The sequence below is a fragment of the Bicyclus anynana genome, chromosome 24 (genome assembly GCF_947172395.1).
Source record: "Bicyclus anynana chromosome 24, ilBicAnyn1.1, whole genome shotgun sequence".
Lineage (NCBI taxonomy): Eukaryota > Metazoa > Arthropoda > Insecta > Lepidoptera > Nymphalidae > Bicyclus > Bicyclus anynana.
The window spans coordinates 7007221-7029935 of record NC_069106.1 but is presented as its reverse complement, the minus strand read 5'-3'; the positions used below and the strand labels follow the sequence as shown (position 1 = coordinate 7029935).

The window sequence follows — 22715 nt, the reverse complement described above, 5'->3', positions numbered from 1 at the left end:
CACTATCTCAGTTACAAGATGGCGAACGTTCGGGATAGTGACACATCGTTGTGGCTCCACAATAAACTCGGAACATCGAATGATTCTTGGACCAGTGGCTCAATTTGTACACAATTAAACGCCGAAGTTCTAAAAAACATCAAGGATTGTTTTCCAGATCTCCAAACACAAGTGAAACTAAAATTATTGCTAAGTTTCTTTCATATCCCGCGCAGAAATGTTGAAGAGGTAACTTTTCTCTTGTATTCTATGGTTTTGCGTAACTGTTTAGTAAGCGTTGTCCCTTTCATTTCTATATTAATTTAATTGCAGTTAAAAAGAGACATGTGATATTGATGTTATACGTACTATTTGTTGTCATAAAATATTGGACGAGATTTCTTGAAAATTATGGTTTATTTAACTATTACGGACAAAATATATGATATACAACGCATACAATGCTTCGATTTATATAATTACATCGGCTTATATGCCTCGTGCGTGACCAAATGTGGAAATAACCAAATAACATTGAAGACTTTTTATCTAATAAACGCTCTAAATCATTCTAATTACATTAAAATAATTACTTTATAGGGGATTACATTTTAATTAGAATATATTTTATTATAAAAAGACATTCAAAACATACAGATAATTCAAAAACTACTGTAGTATGTTTACTATTTTGGGTGTCAACATGTACAATCTCTTACTAATTTATCAATACAATAATTATTAACATGGAATAAGGTGTAAATAGACTAAAGTCATACTCAATGTGGACTGTTTACCAACTAACAAATAAGAAATTATGGTTGAAAATGTATGTCATTTCATAACTTATTTACTTTAAATTATGTATTGTTTCATTATTAAAATGTTATTAAGATTGTATTACCTATATCTAATTGTTCTAAGCTTATTAATCAAATTTATTTTCATTAACATATGAACAAGTTAATTATAATTACCTGACATTTAGAAGGTGTTTGTAAACAAAGCTCAATTGAAATAGTTGAATATTGACTATAGTTAATCTACAATTACAAATCTTTATTGCTTAAACCACAGATTAAGAATAATAGGCAGATGGAGCTCACGGAACATGATGATGTTTTAGCCGCTCCAAATACAAGATTAAAAAACTAATACATTCTCGAGTCAGTATGTCATGAAGCATCTCATCAGTAACTTCCAATATTATTTAAGAAAAATAGTGTTTTATGTTTTTAAATATTTATATACTATTTTATATTAATTTTTATATTTTTAATTCTTATAGCTTGTCATTTTGATACTTTATTAAATTTACTTTACGACTTTATACTTAATACTTTTATACAACTGTGGATTTTTATCCTTAATAAAGAATTATTATTATTATAAACTGCTCACAAAAACTAAGATGGTCTTTTTTTGTTTTGAAATACAAATTATGAAAAAAGTTTGTATATGCGAATGTCAAGGAGATGTGTGACATTTGTTTTTTTATGGATTTCACCGCCTTCACCACGCTACTTGTAAAGACTTACTCTGTATGATTGTTACTCTGTGGCCTAAACATATTTTAGACAAGTTTTTATAAATAGCATTGTTGAGACCTTCTTCTGGGCATGATGGCGCCTGCGACAGAAGGCTTCACAGCCTTCGCCTATCTATGCCGACATAACATCTGTAAAATCTTATATTGAAATTTTTTGTTTGCTCTGTTGATTTGCTGTGCAAGCTTTATTGACGTTGTTGTGTTTCAGATATAATTTTCTTTTAGACCCAGCGAAAGCAAAAGAATCATCAACATTTTTAATATCTTGATGTATTACTTGAACTTATTGCCTTGTCCAGTGGTTAGCCAATGTGGCTGAGGAATACAAGGTCATGGCCCTTGGCCACTAGAATTGGCCATTGTATGTAGGTCCATTTGGTGCTGGTCCCCGCAGGAGTCACTTTAGCCAACCAAGCTCGCACAAGAAGCTTAGCAGGCGGCCCAGGTCGCCGAACGCCTCATAGAGTGATTCTGGGGATCCAATGTGTGCTGCGCATTGTTCAGATACACCTCTGTATCTAAGCATTACATCTATCAGTGTTTATTCTTCCTCCATGGATGCTCTGCACAGAGGACTGTCGGTTATACCTAGGGCTATGAAGTAGTGAACTTTGGCTCAGCCGGGGATCGAACTCAGGACCTCCTTCTTGTAAATCCACCGCACATACCTCACAGCTCCACGGAAGCCGTCAAAAAAAAGCGACAGAATGCTTTTGTGATATTTAAAAAGTTGTTCTATGAAAAGTGTATGAGATTTAACTAACTATGATTTTTTTTTAAATAATATCAATACTTCTTGATTTGTTTGTGAAAATTAGATTCTGTAGTGAAACCTGGGAAATGTATATAACAGGGATAATTTTGATTTCAGTGGAGAAATGAGTTGGAAGAAATCATTGAAGTTGCCGCAGTGGACTCTGATCTATGGGTCGCTATGCTCGCCGAGGTCCTCAAAACCTTCCCCTCAGCTGGGACCCTCAATACAGAGATAGCAGAGTTCGACGAGACGAGGCCCATATTCAGCGATATGATCGGGGAGCTGAGGAGAGCCCTAGCCAAACATTCAGACCTTGGACTGTTACCACTTGAGTGCCTATATTTAAACAAAAATGCCTTAGTGTCTGTGGTAAGTTTTACTAATGTTCGATTGATCGATTGATATCAACCCATATTTGGCTCAGTTTGAGTCTCCTCTCAGAATGAGAGGGGTTAGGGCAATAATCCACCACGCTGGCCCGTATTGGCAAACTTCACACACTCAGAGAATTAAGAAAATTCCTCACGTTGTTTTCCTTCACTGCTTGAGACACTTAATATTTAATTTCTTAAAATGCACACAACTGAAAAGTTGGAGGTGCATGTCCCAGACCGGATTCGAACCCACACCCTCCAAAATTGGAGGCTATCATGACTCATATTACTAATATTAATATGCAATAATTAAGAAACCAAAGACAGAACCTTAAATTAGACTCCCGTATGTGTGAATAACATATATAAAGAATGACATTGTACTAAAATATTTATCTCTCTCTTGTTGTAAATGTATAAAAGAGAGTGATATATCTGCTCTACACTTACAGCCTGAAAAAGTGTAGTAGCGTTTGCACGATGCTAACTGTCTTCTACTTCTTTCTGGGCTGCTACTGCACTTGGCTAAACACATGGCCAAGTGCGGTAGCGGCCCAGAAAGAAGTAGAAGACGTATGTATGTATGTAGGTCCTTTGGTGTATATCCCTGCTGGATTTGCTCCATCTAGCTAGATTCTAACCAGGCCATTCAGGTCGCCGATAGCCTCATGGCATCATCATCATCATCACTGTCTCTTTTGTTGAATTGGGACAAAAGAAAGAGAGATATTTGAATTAGTATTTAAATATAACTCAAGCAGTATTGGTTGACAATGTAACTGTCTTTCTCTCTTTACAATATATGCCCAGCTTTGCATGAATAATCACAAACTGATTCCTTTACAGGTAGGACAACAACCCAATCCGGTTAAACACTTTACACTAAAACGTAAACCTAAGTCTGTTGCATTAAGAAGTGAACTGTTGGCCAAAGCGGCAGAGGTTCAGGCCAACCAGAAGAAGGCATTAGCGCCGACCGTGCCTGTGCGGAGTCGCGGCATGCCGAGGAAGATGACCGATACCAGTGAGTATGTTTGGCATTAAGAAGTGAATTGTTGGGCAATGTTCAGGTCCACCAGAAAAAGGCACAAGCGCCAACCATACCTGTGAGTATGTTTGGCATTATTAGGTCAACCAGAAAAGATACACGCGCTGACCATACCTGTGCGGAGCGATACCAGTGAGTATGTTTGGCATTAAGTAGTATATTGTTGGCCAAAGCGGTCGAGGTTCATGCCAACCAGAAGAAGGCACTGGCGCCGACAGTGCCTGTGCGGAGTCGCGGCATGCCGAGGAAGATGACCAATACCAGTGAGTATGTTTGGCATTAAGAAGTATATTGTTGGCCAAAGTGGCCGAGGTTCAGAAGAAGGCTTTAGCGCTGACAGTGCCTGTGCGGAGTCGCGGCATGCCGAGGAAGATGACTGATACCAGTGAGTATGTTTGGCATTAAGAACTATATTGTTGGCCAAAGCGGTCGAGGTTTTGGTCAACCAAAAGCGCCTTATCGGAGTCGCAGAATATTACAGATACCATTTTTGTTATAAAAAAAAATACGTTGTTGGGATTTTTCTAACAAGAAGATCTTAATAGCAGCCTGAAGTTGGGAAGTTGGTGGTGTTGGTACACCCTCATACCTCGAAGAGCACGTAAATCTGTCGGTCCTTCGCCTGATCTTTCACCAGTTGTGTCACTCTGCCGTCCCATCGATTTGACTTTGACTATGAGAGCACACTTATGCAGTATAATATCTCCTGCGTACATGGTTAATCTCACCATGATCTGAGACCACATTCTTGTTGCAGCGCCCCTCAAAGGTCTCCCATCCCGCTGGGCGGCGCGTACTGGAGCTCGCGTGCCGCCGGTGTCGCGCCCACCACCCCGCACCGGCATCAAACTGCTCGACATCGCCGAGCAGCCCGCCACGCACGCGCAGATCAAAAAACGGAGGAAGTTGGGTGAGTCATCTGTCTATTTTAAAGGCCCCCTACAAGACCAGGCCTTGTTATAACCTTAAACGAAACATTTTGACCAGTTAATGGTTGATTTTGCTCTGAATTTGGGGTTTTATTGGAAACAGCTTTAACATTGAACTTTACTACTAATATATTTAAAGGAGATGGTCCATTCTTCGATTATCAATAAAATTTAAAAAATACAAGAATTTTATTAAAAGTTATTAAAGTGAATAAATGTAAACTAAATAAAAAGGAATAAATAAATATAAAACCCAAGTTTTTGAGTTATTTCAAGATGGCGCCCTTAAAGCAACTATGGTATGACAATTGAAAGCAAACGTCAAATCGATTACTGCATTGAAAACATCATCAATCCGCCATTATTACCCATAATAGTGTTGCATTTCTTGAGAGTAATTGAATATTATTTCGAAAGAAATATCGTAAATTTGATTTGTATAATCAAAAATAGTTAAAAAAATATTTTCTTTTATTTCTTTTTATTTCTGTACAATGACTGATCCTGGGCTCCATACAATTTTGGACCATCTCCTTTAATTATCTAAAACTGCCAAAACACAAATGTGGATAGTTTTCAACTGAAATTTTCTATATAATTGTGTCTTCATTTATAGCAAGAACTTGATGTTATGGAACAGAAATGGAATCTCAGACTTCCAAACCGGATTGAAACCAATATAATTTCTATTTAATACTTAGTATTAGGCTTGGGAAACTCCGCGACATCTTTTCTTCCGAAATTCCTCAGTGCCTGAAGATGAAAGTTTTCGAACAATGCCTGTTGCCAGTGATGACCTACGGATCCGAAACTTGGTCGCTAATTATGGGCTTTATTAGAAGGCTCAAAGTCACGCAGCGGACGATGAAGCGAGCTATGCTTGGGGTCTCTTTGCGTGATCGAATCAGAAATGAGGAAATCAGCAGACGAACTAAAGTCACTGACTTAGCTCAGCGAGTCGCGAAACTGAAGTGGCAATGGGCGGGGCACATAGTTCGAAGAGCCGATGGACGTTGGGGTCCTAAGGTACTGGAACGGGGACCTCGCATCGGAAAGCGCAGTGTTGGTCGACTGAAGATATCAAGCGGGTTGCAGGGAGCCGCTGGATGCTGGCAGCTCCCGTTTTGTTTGGAAGTCCATGAAAGAGGCCTATGTCCAGCAGTGGACGTCCATCGGCTGCTAATGATGATGTGATGACTAGGGTTAAGTTATAATCACGAGTACTAAAACATCATTTGTTGCAGAAATGGAGGAAGGTGCCAAGAAGGCCCCGCCGGTCGCGCCGTCGTCTCCACCGCCCGACTACGCCAAGGGCCTCAACTACCAGATGCCCAAAGCAGACGACACACCCACCAGTGAGTCGCATTGTTGTTATATTCAGACGACTAGATCAGACCAATTATTGTATAGGACCTGCCTCGCTAGACGTTACTTTTCTGTCAAAGTATATGATCAACGATCTAATGCGATTATAAAAACTGTCTCTATAGAATCTATGTTAAATAGTTGTAATTGTGTTCGTCGGTTAAAGAGCTCCGTAAAAAATACCTTTTTGTGTGATTGAATTCTGTAAAAAACGGGCAAAAACATCTAGTTTAGTATAAGATATATATTAAATCTAAGCTCGTTTTCCTCAGAAAATGACCGACAATTTTGTTCGTGACTATGAGTGCGATACAGGTCCTTCTATAATTGGTCTGAGCTTCAAATCCCTGTAGCTCCGAAAGTAATGATCGCAGATACCCTGTTCCTTTTACAAAAATGCTTTACTGTTAGCATACTCTTTATTTATACACAACTAGTGGACCCGGTCAAGCTTCGCTTTGACTTATGTGCACTTCTTCCCTATCCCTACTCTATACTACTCTACCCCTACCATACCCTACCCCTTGACTCTTAAACGTTTGTATGGGAAATAGAAAAGGGTTTTTTTATGGTTTTCCCGGCAATTATTCTAATTTTTCTCACATTTTAAACCTTCACTATACCTCCACGAATATTTGAAGGCCAAGATACGATAAATCCGTTCAGCCGTTCTCGAGTTTTAGCGAAACTAACGAACAGCAATTCATTTTTATATATATTGATTTAAAAAACTGTCATCATCCTTATTATATAGGGACCTGTCTCTAAATTATAAAACCGTTTAACTGAAATATATTTATTAATTATTCAATTGAAAATTTAAAAATAAAATGAATGCTATACGCAGCCGCGTCGAGCACCGAAGCGGTCCCAGAGACGCCCGAGCCGACGAGCGAGGTGGACAACCCGCCGTCCCCGGCGCCCGCGCAGCCCGCGCCGCCCCTCCTTGTGCAACAGGTACCAATTCACACACATACCATTGTAATGTAGCTTTGCTGAAAGAATATTCAAAATCGTTTCAAAAAAAGTAGGCGTGAAAGTGTAAAACAAACGCATTTATAATATTAATTAAGATTTGGATACTTAATATCAAGCTGAAGCAGCAATGAATGGGCAGGGCACATAGTTCGAAGAGCCGATGAATGTTGGGGTCTCAAGGTGATGTTATGGCAACTCCTTAGGCTTTGTTGTGGTTAGCAGTGATGGAATATATAAACACGACGATAGTATTTAGAATGTCTTTAATTACACTTCGTTATGATAGTTACAATGATACCAGTAAATACAATACGATAAAACAGAGCGCAAGTCATTATTCGAACATCAGACTAAATACATAAGGACTAGTATCGCACCCAAATTCACGAACAAAACTTTTTGCCATTTTCTAAGGAAAACGAGCTCAGATTTCATACATATCTTATACTAAACTAGCAGTTTTTGTTCGTTTTTTACACAATATAACTACACAAAAAGGTATTTACGGGTTTTTAACCGACGGACACGATTGTAAACTATGAAACATCGATTCTTTAGAGACAGTGTTTATAACCGCATAAGATCGCTGATCATACTTTGACAGAAAAATAATGTCTTGTGAGGCAGGTCTTTATCTAATTAGTCTGAGATTCGAACGCACCGAGAGCGAATTGCGGGTAGGAATCGACTGTCGACTGCAACGAGCGCGGAGCGCGTGACGTAAGTCAGTCAGTCATACAACGGGTTTCACTCGAGTATGCGCGCGAATTAATTTCACGTGTGAAATATGTATATAATAATTTGTGAATGTGGAATTATGATTGTATGTAATGTAAGTATGTATGAAAGTGTGAATGAATTTATTAAATAAATAAAAATAAATATTAATTGATTATGAAACACGGCTAAAACTCACGTGATATTAGGTCGCATGAGTTTGGATCGTGCCGCGATGCAAGAACCAGCTCATGACTAAGAGCCCCGTATGGGTTCGAAACTAGTCGGGCATACTCCGACCTAATATCACGTGAGTTTTAGCCGTGTTTCATAATCAATTAATATGAATAACACTCACGATAGTTTAAATTCTAAAAAAAAAAATATATATTTAATGAAATAAATATTTATAATGGAATATTAATAATATTATAAATAAATAATGTGTATAGCCTACAACCCTGCAACGGATAGTGCAGTATTGGTCGACCCCTCACTAGTTGGACTGGGGACATCAAAATAGCTTCAGGGAGCCGCTGGTTGCTTTTGGAAGTTGGTTTTGGAAGTTCATGCAAAAGATCTATGTCCAGTAATGGACGTCGGCTGTTAATAATGATGATGATGATGATGTATATTTTTTTATTTGAAAATTTTTGTTGTTTAAGTACAAGCTTAATAAATAAACAATGTTCCTAATAAGAACTGCCAAAATATGGAATGCCCTTCCGGCGTCTGTGTTTCTTGACACGTATAAATTGTGCACCTTCAAGGCAAGAATGAATAGGCATCTTCTAGGCAAGCGCGCTTCGTCTTAGACCTCATCATTGCTTTCCTGCTTTTGATTGTGGTCAAGCGTCATAGTAGGGGAGCCCAGGATGCTAAATTTGCAGTTACTCGAGCGTCATTGAGACCGATTACATTTGGTAGATTAAATTATAGGAAGAATAAATGGTTATTTACTTTTTCCGCTTTTAGCGGTGGAAAGAAAAACTACAGACTTTAAAAACAATTTTTATTACTTTGGCTTACTGAAATTGTAAGAAAATTTTAGCGATTAATTAGGAGATTATTTCCTTAAAAATAAGTAAAAAATTAATCGCACTCGTACCTCGAGCACTAAAATATAAGGGTTTAATTTTGTAACTTTGAAACCCTCCCATTTCATTACGTTACGCTCAAATCGTCAGATTTTCGAAATGTGCAGTTTTTAGCTATCAACTCACCTACCTTATCTTAATCTGACGTGCTGGTTGAGTATTTATGTTAAGTTAGTTTTTTTTTTGATTGCCCTAAACGTACCCACCAATATTAAGGGCTCATACTCGGTGGAGGTACTCGACAAAGTGTAAGGTATAGTCCCTTATGTTTATCTGCCGCGCTCGAGTAACTGCAAAAATCCCCTCTTCGGCTCCTCTACTATCAGCCTATATTACATAAATAATGAATTTCCAGAGCACGGGTGCAAAGCCAATAGTGATAGGGCAGCAGCAGAAGCTGCTGATAGCGGGGCAGGCGGGCGGCAAGCCGGTGCTGCTGTCGGCGCAGAACCTGCTCAACACCTCCGCCGTCATCCTGCAGGGCGGCGGCAAGGCGGTGCTGCTGCAGAACATCAAACCCGTGAGTGTTCGACTGTACTATGGTTTTTTTTTTTTTTTTTAATTCTTTACAGTCATGTTAGCCCTTGACTACAATCTCACCGGATGGTAAGTAATGATGCAGTCTAAGATGAAAGCGGGCTAACTTATAAAATGCTTACAGAGTTTATAGCTATTAGTTAATTAATAATTTAGTTTTAGTCTTTAGTCTTTAGTCTTTTCTTTCATCCATTTTTTTTTATTTACTTTTTAATTTTTTTTTTTTTTTTAATTTGTTTGTAATAATTTTATATAAAGTATTTAGGTACGTAGTAGTCTACTTTATAGTATTGTAATATGTGATTTCCGAAGCTGGTGTCATAGTTATAATTTTTATTTATATTTTATTTATTTATTTATTTAAGCCTTTACAATCTAAATTACATAATATTTATTACATGCTTTACAGTTAAATTTCATCCCACTGCTGGGCAAAGGCCTCCCCCTTCCTCTTCCATTGTGTCCTTTCCATTGCTGATCGGGTCCAGTATGTCCCTTCAAAGGCAATCACTTATTTATATTTATATTACCATTATGATAATATGATTATGTACTATGATGTTGTTTGTAAGCCCTCAATAAAATAAAATAAAACTTGTTAGGAGGAGGATGAAAATCCACACACCTTTCGGTTTCTACACGGCATCGTACCGGAACGCTAAATCGCTTAGCGGTACGCTAAATCGCTTTGCCGGTAGGGTAACTAGCCACGGCCGAAGCCCCCCACCAATCAGACCTGGAGAAATTAAGAAAATCTCAACCAATCGGGAATCGAACCCAGGACCTCCGTCTTGTAAATCCACCGTGCATAACACTACGCCACGGAGGCCGTCAAAAAAGTCTACTATAACATAAAAGTCTACATTTTTTTTTAATTTTGTATTTTTTTTTACAGATGACACAGCAAGTTGTACAACAGACGCCGCAGCCGATCCAACACCAAATAGCGCATCCTGTAAGTTTAACATGATTCAAAAATATAACTACCCACAAAATCCCATATATTTATACCGTTAAATTGTAAAATAAGTTAGTTTATAATCTCACTCGTGATATTGTAAACTGATAATCTACCGTCACATTGTGAACTGAAAATACTGATTACAATTTAACGTGTTATTTTCGGTATATTATATGTGTTTTATTCCTAACTCTATGGACACAGAACGGTCTGCTGTAAGGCTGACCAATCAGGGGTAAATTCGGACAGTTGACGTTTTAAGATTGCTTAACGGTTTCACTTCCGATAGATTCTAATATACCGAAAAATAACACGTTAAATTGTAATAGTATTTTCAGTTCACAATATGACGGTAGATTATAATAATCACGAGTGATGTATATTTTAAATTGAAAAAACATCATTATAAATTAAAATATATAATCAGGTTCAAATCCAACAACAACCCGTGCAACAAGTGCCCGTGGCCGCGGTCCAGACGCAGCCGCAGCCGCAACCGCAACCTCAGCCGCAGCCGCAACCGCAGCCGCAAGCGCAACCGCAGCAGGCGCAACAGCCGCTCTTGCCGCGTAGAGGACTTTCACTAACGGTATGCTGGTTTGATATACTTTTTTTTTTATAAGTTGGACATGGACTACAATCTCTAATCTAATCTAAAAATTTAATTTACTAGTAAATTAAAATATTAGTAAAAAAAAATATTTTACTAGTAAATATATTTTTTGAAGTAAATAGTTATTTATCCCATTGTGATGACATAATTGCCATTGTAGCATGAGTGTTTTTGTACAATAAGGAGAAGCCGAATTGCACAATAGACAGCACGAGTGCTACAATCGCTAATTACGTGCAGTGGCATACAATACTTTTTCTACGATTATGATAATAGAAATAAAATATTTAACAACACTTGGTAAATAACTTGGTAAATGGCCTCCTAGATTTGTCTCTTTTATGGAAGCTTGAATTTTTTGTAGCCAATAACATGTAACTATTTAAAAATTAAAAAATAACATTGTATCACGGTTTACCTGTCTGGCAATGGCCATGGTCTATATTTTTACATATACATTACATTATGGTCTATATTTTAACTGTTTCATGACGTCACGTTAACACTAAACCTAAAAATCATGTATTTTATAAATTTTTCCAAACATCAAAAACGCTGTCGTCCATTTTGTGATGTCACGGTGTTACTTGATGTCACTACAGGAATAAACGTCAAACTAATTAGTAACTAATAGTTTTGTCAAACACTCCGTTTGTATGGGATTTATTGTAGTGACGTCATGAAACAGTTGAAGTATAGACTGTCATGGCCGACAGGCGTTTTAGCTCGTATTGTCAAAAACATATTTAAAAACTAAAATTTTCATGTAATCGCGTCCCTAATAAATATGAAAAAAAAATCATTCTAGATAATGAACTATTTAAGACTATTTAAAAAAAAAAGTGTCAATTAGTCTATTGTACTATTGCAGAGAGAACAAATGATGGAAGCGCAGGACATGTTTAATTATTAACTAATAATTTTGTCAAACACTCCGTTTGTATGGGATTTATTATAGTGACGTCATGAAACAGTTGAAGTATAGACTGTCATGGCCGACAGGCGTTTTAGCTCGTATTGTCAAAAAAATATTTAAAAACTAAAATTTTCATGTAAAAATATAAAAAAAATTCAGTCTAGTAGCACGATAATGAACTATTTAATACCATTTAAAAAAAAGTGTCAAGTAATCTATTGTACTATTGCAGAGAGAACAAATGATGGAAGCGCAGGATATGTTCCGGAACGCGAACAGAGTCACGAGGCCGGAGAAAGCGCTTATACTGGGATTCATGGCTGGCTCCAGAGGTATTTACCATCATCAACATTATCCTTAGACCAATTACTAAGGGACCTGTATCGCACTTGTAGTCACGAACAAAATTGTCTGTCATTTTCTGAGGAAAACGAGCTTAGATTTGGTATATATCTTATACTAAACTAGAAGTTTTTGCTCGTTTTTTACACAGTTCAAATACACAAAAAGGTATTTTTACGGAGCTGTTTAACCGACGAACACGATTACAACTATTTAACATCGATACTATAGAGACAGTTTTTATAATCGCATTAGATCGTTGATCATATACTTTTACAGAAAAGTAACGTCTAGCGAGGCAGGTCCTATACAATAATTGGTCTGAGTCATTATCAGTTATTACAATGACGCCCACTAAGGCTATGTCCCACTAAACAATCACTACGATCACGCTCACGACCATAGATTTTCCCGTTCCACTTGCTTGCGAGAATAATTTTAAAGTAATAATCATATAGTGGAAAGGGAAATTGATTTTATTAAAGTTGATTGAAATAATACAAAATGTTGAGTTATTTAAACACTTTTAAACAGTGACAAATTATACTTTATTAATTGTTATACCTGATAACAATTAATAAAGTATAATTTGTCTGTAATTGAAGTAGGTTGAAAAATAAAAATAAAATATTTATCATTAAAACAATTTTAATAATTTAACGAAATTCTTAACGTTCATAGATTAGTAAATAGTATCTACGATAAACGATGCGAACCGACCCAGCTCTTGAGATGGGTGGATGTGAGCCTTGAGTGAGCAAAATTAATGACGTCATCGGGACGTTTTCACCGCGACAATAACCACGGTTTATTTCGTACATTCTGATCGTTTAGTGGAGAGTAACCATTGGCAACCGAAATTGTGAGCGAATTGAGAATATCGTTCATTTTTCATTTTCCATCGTGGTATTATTATTTTATTATTATTATTCCACAAAAACATATTTAGATTAGGCCCAACCATAGTGCAACACAAACCACAGTTGGTTTTACTGTGCACTGGTTATTATTACATAATATTTAAGAAAAAAAATAATTACAAACAAAAACAGAAGAAAAACAAAGTACAATCATTGGCGGGTAGTTAAATAAATATCATAATTATAGTGGTATTGACAGTTGTTGATATATTTCAGACAATCCGTGCCCGAACCTCGGCAACATAGTCACAATCAAATTGTCAGAAAACATAGAGAACGTACTGCAGTCGGACGACACGTACCTCACCATGCTCTCCGAGATGCACTTCCAGATGAACTACAACAACGGACAGTGGACCAGGCTCAAGAAGTACCGGCACATTGACGGCATGGTGGGTATAGTCTTGGAGTTACACTCTTACATACTCTTGAGTACACTTTTACATCTGAAATAGTGCATATGTATATTGTCTGAGGGCACGTTTACAGAATGGTGGGTACATTCTCCATAAAGAGTTCCCACCATTCTGTTAGACATGGTTGTATTTGAACAAAATTTAGGGGGTAGTCAGAAATGAATCCACACATCCCATAAACGCCATCGGCTTTAATTAAAGAACATGGATTAGGATTTTAACATTCTTAAAAACTGAACTTTAAATAGTAGTGATTTTAGGTCCACCTTGAAGAAAATTGAAGTTTAAATATCAATCCATGTTTATGAATATGTTGAAAAGTATGTACATATCCTATACTTATGTTCCAACGTAAACCTAGGCAAACCGTAAAAATACTCTACAATTAGTCAAACGTTTAGTAGTGTGTAGTGTTGGAAAATAGACTGATATTAAATGAAAAAAAAAATTGAGTTAATTATATTCGTCATTCGTCGTTAGTTATATCAGTACCTATAACCTACGTGGTTATATAGTCTGGCAAGTTCGTTGGTGACACTCCCATGATATGCAAGTGACGGGGGGAAAGACTGCGCGGGTGTAAAATCGTGCGTGCGGGGAAGTTAGGTGCATCAGTCGTGTGTTTCTCATTCATCGCTACTCGCCCCCCGGCCCGCGCGGACCATCGGGAGTGTTACGAAAGAAATTGCCAAGCTATAGCGGTGTGTCTATTGTCTTAATATTTATTCAATGTTCCTAGGTCCCACAGAAGATACCCCCCGGCTCAACAGTCATAGCGGCCAACAACCAACAACCGGTCGTCTCCATCGCCAACCAGAGTGTCAGTTAAGGTTCGTTAATGGTTAAGTTGTTAGTTATAGGGTTGGTGTTGCAATACAGTTGACACATGTGAAGAACTTTGACCAACGCGTTGGTCAATGTAATGGGGCCTACATAATCGATGTGCACATGAATTATTTATTTATTATTGTATAATGTATAACTCAATAAATCAATAAAGTCAGTCTATTTTATCAACTTATTTTGAATTTTAATGTTTTTATTTTTAATTGAAATGGTAAGATGACAGATTAAGCGCGTTTTTACGTACAAAGCCTAAACAGGTCAACGGTAAGGAGACCGAACTCACGTCACGAGTTCGTGGGTTTGGACTACAGTTTATCTAACTAGTTACGGTAATACTAGTCATATTGAAAAGAGAAATTAACTAAAGGATAGATAGATAGATATTCTTTATTTGCACACCACAAAGACAAATAAAAGTGAAATAAAAACATATTAGGAAAAGATCAGCATACAAAAGGCGGCATTATCGCTGAGTAGCGATTTCTTCCAGGCAACCTTCGGTTTAGGAAAACTTAAGGATCGTTTCGAAAGAATGTTTTACACTAACACGCTGCTAGGCAACTGTCTACTATCAAAAAGTATATATATACACTTTACATCCAAAGCGAAACAGACATTTAAACAATACTACAGCCTTTCTTGATGTTCTGTTTACCAACAAACAAATTAAAAATGAGAGTATAAATCACTAGTCATTACACACCTAATAATAATTATAATTAACTTGTTCTTAAATTAATGAAAATATATTTTAATTAACATTTTTTAAACACACCATACATAATTTAACATAAATAAGTTATGAAATGACATACATTTTCTACCTCCATTTCTAATTTATTTGTTGGTAAACATTGTTCATCAAGAAAGGCTATAGTATAGAGGAACTATAAGTGAAGCTAACTTTTTGGTATAATGTTCTAAACCAACATTTTTGTTTTTAATTTTACACCAAAATAGTACTAGTTCCTTTGTTCCAACGCACCGGTCCAACGCGTTGGTTCCAATGTTCTGGAATCACTGTGTTGCTCCACCAATTTCTAAATTCCTTTCTATGTTAAAATATACTATTATTATATTTAAATGAAACATTTTTATAAAGCGTTGAATGCGAGCTATATTTTTGGCAATTTCTAGATGCAATAATGTAGCCGCCAAGGTGCCGTCATTAGATGTGCAACTCGATCATTGTCATATCTCAAACTGAACTTACAGCAATAAATGCGATTCTATTATGCAAGAGACGCATTGACCTCTTATAATAAAAGGACGCACAATCATGTAGAAAATTTAATTTAAAAACTGGCCAATTTTGCTTTGACAGTTCAAAAATTATTGGTAAAGATAATTATATCAAAAGGCCTTTAAATATAGTCCAATATTCAAGAAATTCCAAAATTCAGAGCAAATTCAACCTTAAGGATTGAGTTTTAGGTTGAATTTGCAAATACGACTACTTGAATTGAGTGCCAAGAAATTGTGTTTGGCACTCAATGAGTGGGGATGTTTTTTGGTCGCTGATTGTGCATCCACTTTTTTATAGGAGATCGATGAAGGGACGTCATTATTTTAAGCCTTGACATAATACATGTAGTTTACAGAATACTGTGCGAATGTTTATTGCAATGATAATTTTAATCTGGACTATACGTGTTTATTTCTTTCTATAAGATCCGTTTTATATGTAAACCATTTTTTTTCGCTTTAAATTAGTTTCTTTATTTTTCGTAACATGGCGAAATTTTTCATTCTTCAGTAGGCCTAACGTTCCATGACATATGTCGAGACGAGAAAAAGACAAATGTCGACCAATAGTGGTGCAATTGAATATACCGTTTCGTTGCGTTGGAACGAAAGAGAGAGCGATATTTCGACTCTGCCGTTATTGGTCGATAATATGTTTTTTCCTCTTTGATTATGGCATTGAAGCATGCTAGGGCTTACTGGTATTTTGTTTGGCTATCAAAAAAAATTACGATGCTATTCAGTATTATAGACAAGCCGCATAAATGCGCCCTCGAACGCGTGATACAGAGGCGCGGGGGTATGACGTCAGATAGGGGTAGGGGTTGATGGGGATAGGGGGGACACGTTTCATTAATTTTTGTTAGGTGTGTATTGCTGTCCGTTTCTCTGTGGCTTCCCTCTAGGGTTGTCACCTGTATTTAATTACAAAATCTTTGTTATTTAGGATGATTGTACTCTATAATAGCCTTAATGAGAAAACTACAGTGAGATAAAATAAAAGTACTAAAGGTCTTTTATGTTAGGTTCGAAAAAGGTTTAGTTTTTTCGTCTCACTGATAAAATACTCAATTTTTTTTTTAAATAGTGTGTAATAAAACGGGTTACGAAAACAATTTCACAATCATGAATTAATAACAGAATAAAATCATTAAATGTAAATGCTGATTTCATCCTTTTTAATAAAAACATTTAATTAAAATGATGTAATAAAATAACACATACCTTTTTTTTTTCTCAAAAAAAAATCACATTATTTATTTCAAGTAGGTCTTTCATAAAAAAGGTGGCAACCCTACTTCGCCCTGTCATCATACCCCGCACCCCTGTATCGCGGGCGAGGACTCAATTATATGATTACCCATGTACGTTATTAGTAAAACTCTATATGGCTGTTTGTTCGTAATGATAATTTTATTGTTTTCTTAGTTATAAATTAATTAAAGTGAATTAGATACGATTTTGTTGATCTCAAGGTTAACACGTCGATGGGAATAACTGTCATAAACAACAAGATATTTTTTTGCATTTCACTCTCGGGATCGAAAAGCGTAACTTATGTCTAAAACAGCCTTGTAATTAGCAAACTACGAGTGTATTTACAAATTGTAACAAAAAAATATAAATATTGTATTAATATCATTGACCTCTTATAATAAAAGGACGCACAATCATGTAGAAAATTTCACTGAAAAACTGGCCAATTTTGTTTTGACAGTTTTAGAATTATTGGTAAAGAAAATTATAACTATGTCTTTAAATATAGTCCAATTGAATAAAATCCCAAATTCAGAGCAAATTCTACCTTAAGGATTGAGTTTAAGGTTGAATTTGCAAATGCGACTACTTGAATTAAGTGCCAAGAAGTTGTGTTTGACACTCATTGAGTGGGGACGTTTTTTGGTCGCTGATTGTGCATCCACTTTTTAATAGGAGATCGATGACTAATATATTGAAATAGTAACTTCTACCTTAAGTATAAATAAGCAACGGAACAAAAAATTATTCTAAAATTAATTCACAGCTGTATAAGTTTTAGAAATGACGGTGACAAGCCTAAAAGAATTACATGGACATAAAAATTAGGCAGACAGTAGTTGACTCATATCTGATTAATATAAACTATATTAATTTCTTATAGTAGGAACATGGAATAAAGTTATGTATGTATTTTTAAATTTTTCCAAATGTCAAAACGCTGTCGTCCATTGTGTGACGTCACGAATGTCACTAGTGAAATAAACGTCAAACAAAAGGCATGCCCAATTTTTGGTTGCCTCAGTCTTGTTATTATACGATTAAGTATTTAAGGGTTTAAGTGACGTCATGACACAGATAAAACAGAGACCATCATGGCATGGCTGATAGCGTTTTGGCTCTTAGTGTCAAAAAATGTTTATAAATTGAAATTTTTACGTATTCGTGTCTCGAAAAAAATATGATATTTTTTTTGCGATAATGAACAATTTAAGACTCTTTTTAAAAAATGTGTCAACTAGCCTATTGAAGCTCGGTAATGACGCCGAGTATTTGTGAGTGTTTAATGTATTGCCAACCAGATGTCAGAAATTTATAGCGCTCTGCCTTCATTTGTGCATCTTTGTGTGCATCGGCGTGTACCTTAGACTAACTAACCTTTGGACTTGTAGTACACTCAAATTTACCAACAAAATTGTCTCGTTTTTTAAGGGGACGAAGTTAACACCAAAAAGTATACACCGTGTTCTTACACTACACACAGCTAAATTTAAATCGTACACACGCGTGTAATTTTATCACAATGAAACATTGATTCTACAGACGCAGTTTGGACACGTTGGTTCGTGATATACTTTTGACAGAGGGGTAACATCTAGTGAGACAGGTCCTATAGTAATTGGTCTGAGGTGTGTACGTATGTACATAGAACTGACCTGGGGTGCGCGTGCGCACTTTTTACTCCAGGAGTCTGGACTTTTTGTCACGTCTATGGTTACAATTAATGATATTTTCCTACTTGCGGCATCTTTGATGTTCGCTTTCTACTATCTATGAAATATTTTTACTTTTGTCGAACTAAAACATGCGGGTAGTTTGCAGATACTAAAAGTGTGTACAAAATTAGTCCATTTAAATGTTACGTTTAAGGTTGCAAAGGCCAAAAGTGACATTTTAATGTACTAAATATGTGTCTCACTCCCTTCGTCTTCTATAATAAAGGATACGCTAATTTCTGTACTGTATTCTTGCTATACTGTGACAAAGAATATTGTATTTTATGTTGGTCAAAGGGCTAGAATCATAGACATTTCAATAACGAAGCTATAGAAATGGCGTGGTCCATTTCAAACGTTGATTAGTTAAATGGATACCTATATGTACAGATTTTACGTAATGTGATACAAACATTTATATATGAGACGCAATGTATAGTTAAAAGTTAGAATACCGTCAGTTAGTGGGCTTACTTTTTTATTAAATCATGAAGGTCTATGATCTATGGTCACCTACAACGAGATAATGCATACACGCCATTTCTATTATTTTGTTAATAATATTGTCTATGGTTGGAACTTAGCCGTGAAGCTAGTTTACAAAATATATACGGAACCAATAATAATAATAATGAATAGTGAACACCAATTTTTAAGTAACCCATAGCTTTATACGGTTTTTATAATAAGAAATAATGATAAAACACATTAAATGCATATTTTAGAATGAAAATAATTTATATCTAAGTACATACAGTCAATTTTACATGCGATAATATTACGAATAGACATGGAAATACGTGAGCCGATTTTATTTTTGAATTAGACAAAATCGGTCAGTATGATTTATAGTCCATATAATCTAATAATCTAACGGCTAATGTTGAGCTGTAAACCCTTTTTTTGGTGTTACAGACAGTCAAATAATATCTAAGATAGGATGTACTGTTTGTGACACTAAAAAATAATGAACTTATTTTTTTTTCTTTCTTTTCTTTCTTTCCATAATATGCGCTTTACATTAATCACATAGTAGCTGGATTATAAATCGTAAAACGATGATTTAAGCAATATTGAGGCTCCAATAGTGAGCGCTTTATCAACTGAATCCTAAAGCCTTAAATATCATCATAAGGAAAATTGTTGTTCCAACTCAGTTGATAACGCCCACGAAAGTTTGTCAGCCGATTAAAATCAGTAAAGTTAATGGTCACAAAATCGGTCGGTTTGATCCAATTTATATTACTTCTTTTTTATATCTTTTCGTCATAGCAAAAGAAGAATCAAAAACATGATTCTTCTTTCCGTTCATTCATTTCATACTTGTCAAATATTATAATGTTGATTAGTCCTTAAAACATCTTGTATATTTGAATAGTTTCACCGAAACACAGTTAGGTGCCCACTAAAGGCCTATTATACTGTCAGCCGATTTTAATCGGTCGCCAAAAGTTTATGGTAGCAAAATCGGTTCGTTTAATTCTTAATGATGAAACTTTTTGGTTGTTTTAACCGAACCTTATCATGGTCGGGTCTAGTCTTATACTAGACGTACCTATATGGAACACATATTTTTATAGGCATGGAATTTCGTCAGCCGATTTGAACAGGAAGTTTGTAAGTAAGTATAAAAATCGGCCGGTCTGATTCTTTTTCATAAAACATTTTTGTTGTACCCAAATGACCTTGTCATGGGCGGTCAAATAGTGTTTTTCGAATATGGACCTAAATAACCTTGTTTTAAAGTTTACATTACTTCTACTGAATAAACATTTCGGTAACCGTGTAAAGAATAAACAACTTTTTACGTTTAAGTAATTTACAACTTTTATACAAGGTTGATTAGATCTATTTTACTTTGTATTTTGGCTAAGGCTAGTGCGTTACCTACTTTACTTTATTGTACCTACGATGCAAAAAAACACTAAAACAACGCCAAAGGCTCGCAAAATGTACTAATTTATCTGTTTGAAAATTTCTGAAGCATCCAATAAGTATATCGCTACGATCAGTATCGCGTTTGTAAGTTCAGTAAAAAAAGAAATCATTGTAGGTAGCACGGTTTAAAGTCCGTTTATATCTACAGACATTTAGCGTGCCAGACACGTGCCGTGGCAGACAGAATAATATTCTTCTATACAGTGTTTATTAACGTATTTGTATCTATCGTAACATAGCCGTATCATTTACGTCAATAAACGGCACGTGTCTGACACGCTAAATGTCTGTAGATATATCTACAGATATTTAGCGTGTCTGACACGTGCCGTGACAGACAAAATAATATTCTTCTATACAGTATTTATTTACGTATTTATATCTATCGTAACGCAGCCGTATCGTTTACGTCAATAAACACTATATAGAAGAATATTATATATTATATATATTATAATAGAATATTTTGTCTGCCTCGGCACGTGTCTGGCACGCTAAATGTCTGTAGATATAAACAGACCTTAAACCGTGCTGCCTACAATGATTTCTTTTTTTACCGAACTTACAAATTCGCTTGGTCTGTCTCTTACCATTCATTTCAAAGCGAAACGGACTTATCAGAATAGATTGACCTTAAGAGCCTTTTGATGGGAGTCCGAAATTATGTAATAGTAAAATTCTTTTAATATATGACGGCTAATAAGTATTTTTTTGGAAGATTTTGAAGAATTAATTTAATACATTGAATCATTCACGCTGGTTAAATTATTTAACCCAAAAAATCCTGTAAAATGCTTTTAAATTCAACAGGATTGATAAAATTAAGTTCGAACTGGCAAGTTGTTTTGTATTTAGCGGATAGTTACGTTAGATTTACGTTTGTTATACGTTTTTCTATAGATATTTAATATTCACAATGTATATAGTAGATAGTACAAAAATATTAAACGAAATGCGAGTATTTGATCCTTGTGTTTTCTTTATTTAACCTTACATGGTGGGCTTAGGTTAATTTTAACACCTTATAGACTAAGAGCTTGTGAACCCCAGACCTCTTTGGCTGGTGGGAGGCTTCGGCCGTGGCTAGTTACCACCCCCGACAAAGACGTATACCGCCAAGCGATTTAGCGTTCCGGTATGATGTAGTGTAGAAATCGAAAGGGGTGTGGATTTTCATCCTCCTCCTAACAAGTTAGCCTGCCTCCATCCTAGATTGCATCATCACTTACCATCAGGTGAGATTGTAGTCAAGGGCTAACTTGTAATGAATAAAAAAAGTTTGTCAGCTCATGCTCCTACTATAAATAAGTACGGTAGCCAATTATGGAGTTGAGACCGTGCTGGCTTTGGGAGGTAGTAGGTTTTAAGGATCCAGACCCTCAACCGTCTAAGTATAAAAAGTATTTTTTTATGTTTTCCTCGACATAATAATATGAGAAGTTATATATTCCAAGACGTCAGTCACTTAGTTTCGCGGCAACCCTTCGAAAAACACTTCTTCAAGGGTTTCTAGCGAAGGGTTTCCATATGGCAGTCCACAGGTATGTTTGTATCAACCAATCACCAGCAATTTACAATGCTCAGATTTTGAAATTGCTTTAACTTTCGTGTTACGTTTTTTTCGGTCGCTTTTGCTGCGAAAAACTTGAAAGAGATTTGTATAGACAGTATGTAAGTTATTAGATAGGATCGATAGGATGTACTGTTTGTGACACTAAAAATGAATAAACATATTTTCTTTCTTTCTTTCTTTCTTCTTTCTAATTAAGTAGGTAGGTACTTTTTTGTATCTTTTCGTCATAGAAACTGGCTGTTTTTGATCCTTCTTTCCGTTCTTTCACTTTATACTTGTCAAATTTTGACTCGTGCATCGGATTTAGATTTATGATTTTACTTACCTTGGAAAAGTTAAATGCAAAATGGTTTCATTATTATTCGCATTCGCTATAATTGTTTTTAGTTCTGTTAATGCGGATATCGCAGAAGGTAGGTGTATGTTGTTAAGTCTCGATACTCTTACTACAATTAAAATTCTACTGAGTCTCATCTCATCCCATTATCGGACGATAGACGTTTCTAAATGTAGCGTCATTATCATTAACAGCCGATGGACTTCCACTGCTAGACACAGACCTCTTGCATGGACTTCCAAATAGTTTCGAGCCGCCAGTATCTAGCGACTCCCTGCAACCCGCTTGATATCGTCGGTTAATCTA

General features: G+C 35.9%; 1 protein-coding gene across 2 annotated transcripts; it reads left to right on the top strand.

Annotated features, from left to right (window-relative positions):
- Positions 1–12: 12 nt before the first annotated feature.
- LOC112055405 (negative elongation factor A) lies at positions 13–21465 on the top strand. 2 transcript variants are annotated; one of them, XM_052888978.1, is made up of 12 exons: positions 13–228; positions 2400–2654; positions 3506–3683; positions 4465–4617; positions 5881–5991; positions 6849–6958; positions 9149–9313; positions 10226–10285; positions 10719–10880; positions 12053–12152; positions 13299–13474; positions 14238–21465. In XM_052888978.1, the coding sequence occupies exons 1-12, from the start codon at positions 19–21 to the stop codon at positions 14325–14327; spliced, it is 1770 nt and encodes a 589-aa protein (XP_052744938.1). In that variant the 5' UTR covers positions 13–18; the 3' UTR covers positions 14328–21465. The 2 variants fall into 2 exon arrangements, with proteins under 2 accessions (XP_052744938.1, XP_052744939.1); XM_052888979.1 differs by lacking the exons at positions 13–228; positions 2400–2654; positions 3506–3683 and adding an exon at positions 4029–4092.
- Positions 21466–22715: the final 1250 nt, after the last annotated feature.

What these genes read in the sequence shown, in the direction of transcription:
- LOC112055405 (XM_052888978.1), top strand. Translation starts at nt 19, where the DNA reads ATGGCGAACGTTCGGGATAGTGACACATCGTTGTGGCTCCACAATAAA. An exon ending in GAGGAAGATGACCGATACCA is followed by an intron (nt 3,684 to 4,464) that starts GTGAGTATGTTT and finishes TTCTTGTTGCAG; the next exon opens with CGCCCCTCAAAGGTCTCCCA. An exon ending in AGCAGACGACACACCCACCA is followed by an intron (nt 5,992 to 6,848) that starts GTGAGTCGCATT and finishes TGCTATACGCAG; the next exon opens with CCGCGTCGAGCACCGAAGCG.